At 34.9% G+C, this 10,000-nt stretch overlaps 1 protein-coding gene across 1 annotated transcript in view; it reads right to left on the reverse strand.

Moving 5' to 3' along the window:
- Positions 1-2,008: 2,008 nt before the first annotated feature.
- LOC127702895 (KS1 protein-like) overlaps positions 2,009-10,000 on the reverse strand; it is an 11,206-nt gene continuing 3,214 nt past the window's right edge. The window contains exons 2-5 of the mRNA XM_052207201.1: positions 4,551-4,585; positions 3,081-3,513; positions 2,339-2,606; positions 2,009-2,126 (exon numbers count right to left, since the gene is read on the reverse strand). Coding sequence (XP_052063161.1) covers positions 2,009-2,126; positions 2,339-2,606; positions 3,081-3,513; positions 4,551-4,585 — 854 coding nt within the window. The remainder of the gene's footprint in view (positions 2,127-2,338; positions 2,607-3,080; positions 3,514-4,550; positions 4,586-10,000) is intronic.

The following is a 10,000-nucleotide window of genomic DNA, read 5'->3' on the forward strand; positions in this document are numbered from 1 at the left end:
ATATATGGACGCAGGTGGTTACTGAAATGCGGCAAATGACTTCGTTTTGTGAACTAGTAAGCATTATTTGCAAAATACCTTTAATTGGTTACCACATACCACAAAAGGTTACCAAATACCGTTTATGGGTTACCTTTTACCGTAAAAGGTTACTAAATACCGTTGATTAGTTACCAAATACCGTAAAAGAGTTACTATATACCGCAAATACTGACGGTATTTAGTAACCTTTTTGCGGTGAAAAGTAACCATTAAACGGTACTTGGTAACCTTTTGCGGTATATGGTAACCAATAAGCGGTAGTTGGTGACTATTTCATGGTGAAAAATAACTTTTTGCAGAAGTCTTATTTGCAAAATGGTTACCAAAATACCGTTATTGGTTACCTTTTACCGCAACAGGTTACCAAATACCGCAACAGGTTACCAAATACCGCAAAAGAGTTACTATATACCGCAAATACTGACGGTATTTAATGACCCTTTTGCGGTGAACAGTAACCAATAAACGGTAGTTGGTAACCCTTTTGCGGTACAAGGTAACCCATAAGCGGTAGTTGGTGACTTTTTTGCGGTAAAAGTTTACTTTTTTCCGGTAATTGGTTACTTTGTATCCAATTACCGCATTAAAGTTGCAAATTACCGTTTCCTCATTTGCGGTGAAATGGTAACGTTTTGCGGTAATTGTTAACTTTTTTGCGGTAGCTGGTAACTATGTATCCAACTACCGCATTTTAGTTACCAGATACCGTTAAGTCATTTACGGTAAAATGGAAACTTTTTGGAATAGAACTGGTAATTTATTTTGCATTATAAATTAAACATAAAAGATAACTATTTGCAGTATCTGTTAACTTTGTATCACATTACTGTATATAAAAACACATGTTTTTTGTTGATCTTTTTTTTACTCCCATTAAACTTATATTATAGTCATAATATTTACTACTGCTTCTCTATTGGCAATTTTAACTGTCTCTAAAGATTCATGCAATTTGTTGCTGCAGTCCTTTTAACAACCGGTTTTGCGTTGTTTTTAATCTTTACGTACACAACTGTTTTTCAAACTGATTAAAGCAATAGTCATACTTTTACTTACCATCACAACTGCTCCGTTGTTGTCTGTATGGGCCCTTTCTATGGATTGATGTGTTAGATTTCTGATGGCTCCAGGCCTTTGTGCGTTAGACTGTAACAGCCTAAGCAAAAGGTAATTTCTCACATGATAGAAGTCAGCTTGTTGTATTGTCTCGGGTATCTCCCCTTTTAACTTCGCCTCCGCCTCACTGGCAACATCACTCTGCCAAAATTCAGAAAAATCTTCTGGCGTGATCATGGTCTCTGCAAAACAAATAGCTCATCATCGTTTTGTATATTTGTGTTATTCAAATACATTTGGTATGAGGCATATGAGAAAAAAAAACACACACATACACACACAGACACACATACACACACAGACACACAAACACACATACATAGACATACTAACAAATACACACATATACACACACATTCTCACATATACACACATATACATTTATATATACACACATATACACACACATATACACATTCACACACATGCATATACACACATACACATTCACACACATGCATATTGACACATACACATTCACACATATACAAACATTTAGCACACCAATACACACATAAATATATACAAACACACATATACATACACAATCACATACAAAACTACATATACACAAACACATATACACATACACAAACATGTTTTTACGAGTATGTGCATACATGTGTGTGTGTGTTTGTGTGTGTTTGTGTGTGTGTGTGTGTGTGTGTGTGTGTGTGTGTGTGTGTGTGTGTGTGTGTGTGTGTGAGAGAGAGAGAGAGAGTATGTGCGTGTATTTGTGTGTATGTGTGTGTTTGAACTGTGTGTATTATGTGGATATATCGTTTCGAATACTGTTTGTAGTTTCATGTAGACATTAACGTTACACTTACCTATTTCCTCCACAGCCAGTTTAGTCTTTCTGGTTTGGATTTTTTTCCGAATCTGTTTGCTGAGTAGCTTGATGTCTTCCTTGAATCTTAGGGCTTTCCCAACTTTCTTCCTTAGAAATCCCTGCCTGACCAGATGCCCTACAAACAATCCAATCGAACTTAAATATGAACGTGCAGTTCCTGGAGCATGATGTTTTAGAAATTCATTAAGCCAATCATTCAGTTTGTCCAGATTGAAAAGTTCCTTCATCTTTCTTTCCTTTGATAGTTCACCCCATACAAACCACACCTGGCACGCATGTTGCAATGCGTCTTTTCTTGCCTTCAGATAAGGTGGCCGTTGTAAATACTTGATGAACTCTTTTATCTCTTCATTCTCAAAATAATACTCTTTTTTTTCCTCCTGTTCAGCTGATTCTTCATCACTATCATCAGTTATTATCATTGAGCTTCCTGAACTATTGTCTTCTGAACTATTCTCTTCTGAACTATTCTCTTCTGAACTATTCTCTTCTGAACTATTCTCTTCTGAACTATTCTCTTCACAACTATTCTTCTCTGAACTATTCTCTTCACAACGATTCTCCTCTGAACTATCCTCTTCACAACTTTTCTCCTCTGAGCTTATTTCAATAATGTCCTTCTTTTCTAAAATGTTCTTCTTTTCTAACTTAATGTTCACTGTGATCTGTTCTTTCTTAACTTTGACGGGCTCGTCCTCCGAGCTTATTTCTATATTCTGAATTTTATCCTCTTTTTTGATGTGCTTTTTAACGTTTTGTCTTTTTCTCCCAGAAACATCCAATGTCGAGGGAATAGCTTCGGCTCTCATCGTGAGTCTTTTGATTTGATATGACTTTCTAGCTACTTTGTGCTTTCTAACTAAATGATCGGTTAATCTGTCAACAACAGCCATACATCCTTTGTAAGGGCATCTTTTCACAAGATAACCCTTTTTGCTCCTTATTAAGTCCTTGTTCGGCAGACTTGAAATTGAGTGAATGTCCTTCAAATGTCTCCATATGTTAATAACACTTTTTCGACAGTGAGGACAACTTTGAGGCTCACGCACTCGTTTGGTCTCTTTTTTACTGGGTGTGGTTTGTTGTTTTTTTGGCTTAGAATTCTTTGCAAGTGCTAATCCCCGTGGTGTTTTTGTCTTTTTCTGACTCGGAATTTCTTTTCTTCTCCTTTTACTTTCTGGTTGTGAACTTGCACTTGCATCCTCCCCATCTGAAGTATCTGGATGTCTTTTTCTCTTTTTCTCAGTTGACTGTGAATGATCTTTTCCTTTCTTCTTAGACCTTGCAATCTGTGTCGGTGCTACTTGATCACAGCTAGTGATCTGATCTGTATCTTCCGTGTCCGTATCGTCGAACGGGTTATATGCAGACTCACTACTGGTTGATGCCTTTCTAAGAACCGGTGGTTTTTGGGGGTGAGTTTTTTCAGCTACAGCTAAGCCACGTTTTTTCTTATTCTGTGTTGCATCTGTAGTTACTGTCTTTGGACTTATTGTCTTCCTCTTTGAGAATGGGAAACAAACATTTAATTTCGGTATTGTCTTCCACCTTGTTAATCTTGGTGTACTATCAATAATATCCGGATCAGATGAGGAATCACTTTCCTGAAATTGCAAACATGTTACTTTGATTTTAACTTTCGATCATCAAATATGGTGTAAATACCTAAAATTGGACACCAAATACTCAGAATTTAGCACAATTTTGATAGTTTTTGTTAACTTTCTATACGGTATTTGGTAACTTTGAAAACAAACACCGCAAAAACATGCACGGTGAATGGTAACTTTGTAGCGGTATTTGGTAACTTTCTTTACGGTAATTGGTAACTTTGTAACCAATCACCGCAAACAAATAAACGGTAAAGGGTAACTTTGTTGCGGTGTTTGGTAACTTTGTTGCGGTATTTGGCAACTTAATTGCGGTATTTGGATACGTAATTGCGGTATTTAGATACGCAATTGCGGTATTAGGTAACGTTATTGCGGTATTTGGTAACGTTATTACGGTATCTGGTAACTTTCTTTACGGTAATTGGTAACCTGTAACCAATCACCGCAAATACTTTAGCGGTAATTGGTAACTAAATTGCGGTATTTGGTAACTAAATTGCGGTATTTGGTAACTAAATTGCGGTATTTGGATACGTAATTGCGGTATTCGGTAACGTTATTGTGGTATTTGGTAACGTTATTGCGGTATTTGGTAACTCCATTACGGTAATTGGTAACCTGTCACCAATCACCGCAAATACTTTAACGTTAAGGCTAATTTTGTTGCGGTAGTTGGTAACATAGCTGCGGTAATTGGTAACTAAATTGCGGTATTTGGTAACTTAATTGCGGTAATTGGTAACTAAAATGCGGTAATTGGTAACTTAATTGCGGTATTTGGTAACTAAATTGTTGTATTGTGTATCTTAATTGCAGTGTTTAGTAAACAGGAGTTTCAATTAATTTATGATCTGTTTGACTGATGATCATATCTAGTCTAGTCGAATAACTGTACTAATATAACAATAAAATACAGTAGTACTTACCATCATCTTCTCTGCTTTCTTTCTTCTCATGTAAACTGAAAGTAATAAAATAAAAAAAGAAAAATAATAAACTAAACGACAAAATTGAAACTTATAAAGGAATATATTTTTGAAAATCTAATGCTTCAGTCTCACACCATTCAACTAAATGAAAAAAATCATGAACTGAATAAACAGCAATATAGTTTAAACCATGAAAAGAAAACTCAGAAACATCGAAATTACTGTTTTGACAAAATAATAAAGCATCGGTGAATTCAAAATTTGATAAAAAACAGACAAAACCATATGGAGATTCAAACGTAGGCATAATAGTTGAAATAGAAAATACTAAATGTAAAAAGAAAAAAGAAAAATAATCTGTCAAGTAGGCAACTCCTGAAAATAAACAATGATATTGCAATAATAGTATTGAGATTGGCTACATAAACATTTAAAAAACTTACATTTAAAATCCGCAGATGCTACAACTAGACAACTAAACGTAAAAGGGAACTAAAGTAGTTAGAAAATAAAACTGACCAAATCTCAAATGGAATGAAAAAGGAAGAATTTAAAATAAAAGACAGTAGAACTTAAGAAAAATAAATCTTTGTTCTTCACAATATGCAATTACATTATGAAAATTATTATTAGAAAACAAAACAACGTAGTGGTAGCCCCCGAAAGTAAATTCCTGAAACTGAATATGTTGATTAAAACAAAACATAAGAGAATTCACAAACTCATCATAAATACCAAAACATAAAAAACCGTAGGGAATAAGCATAATTTAGAAAATAAAAATATCAATTTATAAAAAATTAAAGAAAGAAAGTGAGAAAATGACATCCACTGAAGATCTGGAATTCCTTTTTATTCTGAAAAAAATATAACAGTTATTAAAAATTAGAAAGATCATACCATAGGGAACATGTGTTCTAAGTTTCAAGTGGATAGGACTTCAACTTCATCAAAAACTACCTCGACCAAAAATTTAACCTGAAGAGGGACGAATGGACGGACGGACGGACGGACGAACAGACGGACGGACGGACGGACGAACAGACGAAGGAACAGACGGACGCACAGACCAGAAAACAAAATACCCATAAATGGGGCATAAAAACTAAATTTAAGATATGTTTTGATCATCAGTATATTAGCCAATCAAAAAAGGCTTTTCATATCGAAATTGAATGGCATTACGTTACGTCATTTCACATATTATGCATACTAATTCACTTATTATCAATTACTTTATTTTAGTTTCCTCGTCTGGCATATTTTTTCTCGGTAAATGTCAAATATTAAAAAAAAAGAGTAACAATTTTCCAAGTTTCTACAATTTATTTTATCAACATTGACCAAGAGATAAAAAAGTTAGCAAAAAAAATAACAACTTACCTTTTTGGTGTTCTCTCTTCGACTGCCACCTGAAGAATGACCAAATTAGGCAATGCAGGTCCTAAGGTACTTTATAACATGAAAAAAGTATCATTTTTTTTGTATGATAATCACTTCTGATATGAATTACAATGTTTAAATATCAATAGAAGTAAAAAATAAATCACCTAAATTTAAAAAAAAAGAAGATGTGGTATGCTTGCCAATAAGACAACTCTCCACAATTATTAGTGGACGTGGCAGGGTACTTTTACATCCCAACAACAAAGGTACACTAAATACAGATATGAGAGTACTCGCAGTAACTGACAGCTAGTCCAAAGCAACTAACAACTAATAAAAGATATTATGCATCTAAGACTGTATGTTCCAACTTTTTTTTTTAAATTCGTAATTTTTGGGTCAATAGATGACTTAGGTTACCAAATACCGCTAAGTAATTTGCGGTAATGGTTACTTTCTGGTATAAAATCTTATCTAGCTACTTCGAACCTGAATTGTAATACAAATTAGGTGAACCCTGTACATTACTCATCCAAACAAAGATTATAATGCTTAGTTATTGTGTTTTACTTCAACAGTAAGGGAAATATTTGCGATTGAAATTTTAAACATGTTTTTCAGTACAGCAAAACTACTATAGATAATGCAATAAAACTTCGTAGAAAGGCTTCTAGTGTCATATATGACACATTGTGAAGGTCTTGTGTGAAACTTCTGAGAAATAAAAAAGATGGAAAAATTATGACCCATTTTTTCATTAAACTCATTTTCGTTCTGTATCCAAAATATCCATTGAACACCAAGGATTCTTCGCGTATCTCAAGATCAATATCTTATTCTAACAAATTATAAATCACGTAGCTGTAGGTTAAGTGATAGCAGCATGCGAAAGTATACAATACACATCATTTTATGTGTTTTTTTTGTTTTTTTTGTTTTTTTTTTTTTACACATACAGATGCACATTTACATATGTACATTTAAACATGTACACATACACATTTAGACATACAAATGTACACATGTACAAATGCATATTAACACATGCACATGTATAATACACATATACAAATGTACACATACAGTACACATATACAAATACACATACACATGTACACATACATTTATGCACATATTTGCACAAATATACACATACACATGTTTATACACATACACATATTTATACACATATCACATCTGCATATATACACATACACAAGTACACATTTAGACATACACATGCACATGTACACATGCACATTAACACATACACATGTACAGTACACATATACAAATGTACACATACGGTAAACATATGCAAATTCACACATATATACACATACATATATACATATATTAACACACATGTACATATACACTTGTATAAATATTTTCAGCTTTCTCGACATCACAATTGAAAATATCAAAACGGACCGTAGACACGATAAAGAAGGTAGATTTCACTTGAATTTGTCCAAACGACATAAAACAGCAAAAAAAAACTAAAAAAAAAGGTAAAATAACAAAAAATTGGTTGATTTTGTAACCAATTACCGCAAACATGAGAACGGTAAATGGATACTTTCTTGCGGTATTTGGCAACTTTTTTAACGGTGTTTGGTAACTTTGTAACCAAACACCGCATAAGATAGCGGTATTCGGTAACTTAGTTTGCGGTAATCGGTAACTTAGTTGCGGTATACGGTTACTTAGTTGCGGTATTTGATAACTCCACTGCGGTATTTGGTAACAAAATTGCGGTATTTGGTAACAAAATTGCGGTATTTGGTAACTAAATTTACAAATTCTGACATAAATTCAACAAAAAACCCTAACAAAAGTGCTATTTTCGGCATAAAATAGATGAATTAGTTCATTCATATGAAGGTTACCAATTACCGCTTTGACCCAAAAAAATCAACCAATGGACCTGTTTGCGGTTTGCTAGTTTTTCAAATAATATTTGATGCACTTTCATGGTATGACAACTAAAATGAAGTTATTTGAATTATCTTCCACAGGAATCCATCAAAAGCTAACAGAAAGAGGAACAATGGCTTTCAAAATTCACCCGATCAACCCAATCACTTGATTGATTTTGACTTTTTTTTAAGTTAAGAAAAAGTGGAAAAAAAGTACAAGGGGGCACCTCACTAAAATAGCTACCTTTACACTAATCGGTGATTTAATCTCAATCCAAAAACTGTTTTGGGTTGCTACAATGTCCTTTTACTTAGGAACGAATCACCAACAGTATATAACCAATGTCGAAAAAAAATTCTGAGTGATAAACTTTTCATTGTGTTTTAATTTTATTTTTTACATTTTTCTGTTGCAGCGGTAAATGGTAACTTTGTTTAAAGCAAAATCTAGGATAAACTGCATCAGATGAACATTTGGTCTTTTGTTTTCCTTGTTTACTAGTCTATTTGCAACATTTTGAGCCCTAGTGCATCAACTGGAACTGAAAAATGGTAAAGTTATTAGGAAAATAAGAAATATGCCATATTTTTACATTTGCGGTAACTGTTGCCTTCATAAAAAAGATAAACTATATTTAAAAAAAATTGTCTGAACATATTCCAAAATTTTTTTCGCAGAAAAAGTTTGCATTAGGGTAGACAAGAATAGAACCAAAACATCTGAACGATATCTTAAAGAATAAAAAAAAATATTATTTCTAAACGTTTTCAAATACATATGAATTTTAGACGCTCTAGTTGGGTCTACCCCGGGCGGGTACAATATCTCCGAAGAGCGAAAACCCACCCCCCTTTAATCATTTTTGGTGGAGGGTTTGAGGAGGGTTTGACGGGGGTTGGTAGGTATTTTTGAGGGAGCAAATCTTCCGTTTTATAGAAATCTAACCCTTATTCGGAAAGCAAAATGGTTAGCGGTAATCTAAAGGTGCCATTTGACTTTTAACGGAAATGAGTTGAGATGTCCCAAAAAAATTTTCAGCACCTACTATAGGGTCCTATTAGGCACCCCCAAACCCTCTTTTAACCCCCTTCAATTTTTTTTGGTAGCTCACTAATATTATCGGGGTTACCAATTTACACTTAGAGTTACCATTCCCCTAATTAGGGTTAGGGTTAGGGTTAGGGTTAGGGTTAGGGTTAGGGTTAGGTTAGGGTTAGGGTTAGGGTTAGGGTTAGGGTTAGGGTTAGGGTTAGGGTTAGGTTAGGGTTAGGGTTAGGGTTAGGGTTAGGGTTAGGGTTAGGGTTAGGGTTAGGGTTAGGTATCATATAGAGGGGGGCACCTGGGGTGTAGGCTGACAATTAATGGTTGTGATATGGCTGGCGTATGAATATATGAGGGTTAGGGTTAACCCTAACCCAAATTAGGGTTAACCCTAACCTGGGTTAGGGTTTGGGTTAGCCGGATCTTTTTTTCTAACCCTAACCCTTTCAAGTGCGCATGCGCCGATATGTTTTGGATTCAAGGGTCCCCCAACAGTAATACATACTTAGTTGTATATATAGTAGTCTTTTTGTAACAATTTCCTGAAGAAGGTATGCCAAAATTTGCATATTGAAATTCAGGGGAGATAATCTGTTAAGGCTTATAGGCAAACTTTGAAAAAATCGTATCTCTGTTGTTGACCGTCCGATTTTTAAACTGTTTAGGGTTAGGGTTAGGGTTAGGGTTAGGGTTAGGGTTTAGGGTTAGGGTTAGGGTTAGGGTTAGGGTTAGGGTTAGGGTTAGGGTTAGGGTTAGGTTAGGGTTAGGTTAGGGTTAGGGTTAGGGTTAGGGTTAGGGTTAGGGTTAGGGTTAGGGTTAGGGTTAGGGTTAAGGGTTAGGGTTAGGGTTAGGGTTAGGGTTAGGGTTAGGGTTAGGGTTAGGGTTAGGGTTTAGGGTTAGGGTTAGGGTTAGGGTTAGGGTTAGGTTAGGGTTAGGGTTAGGGTTAGGGTTAGGGTTTAAGGGTTAGGGTTAGGGTTAGGGTTAGGGTTAGGGTTAGGGTTAGGGTTAGGGTTAGGGGAATGCGTTGTTTTTACACCTTTATTACCGCTCCCCTAATAGGGTTAGGGGAATGCGGTAGTCGAGCGGTAAATGGTAAC

The sequence above is a fragment of the Mytilus californianus genome, unplaced genomic scaffold (assembly GCF_021869535.1).
Source record: "Mytilus californianus isolate M0D057914Y unplaced genomic scaffold, xbMytCali1.0.p SCAF_5, whole genome shotgun sequence".
Taxonomy (NCBI): Eukaryota; Metazoa; Mollusca; class Bivalvia; order Mytilida; family Mytilidae; genus Mytilus; species Mytilus californianus.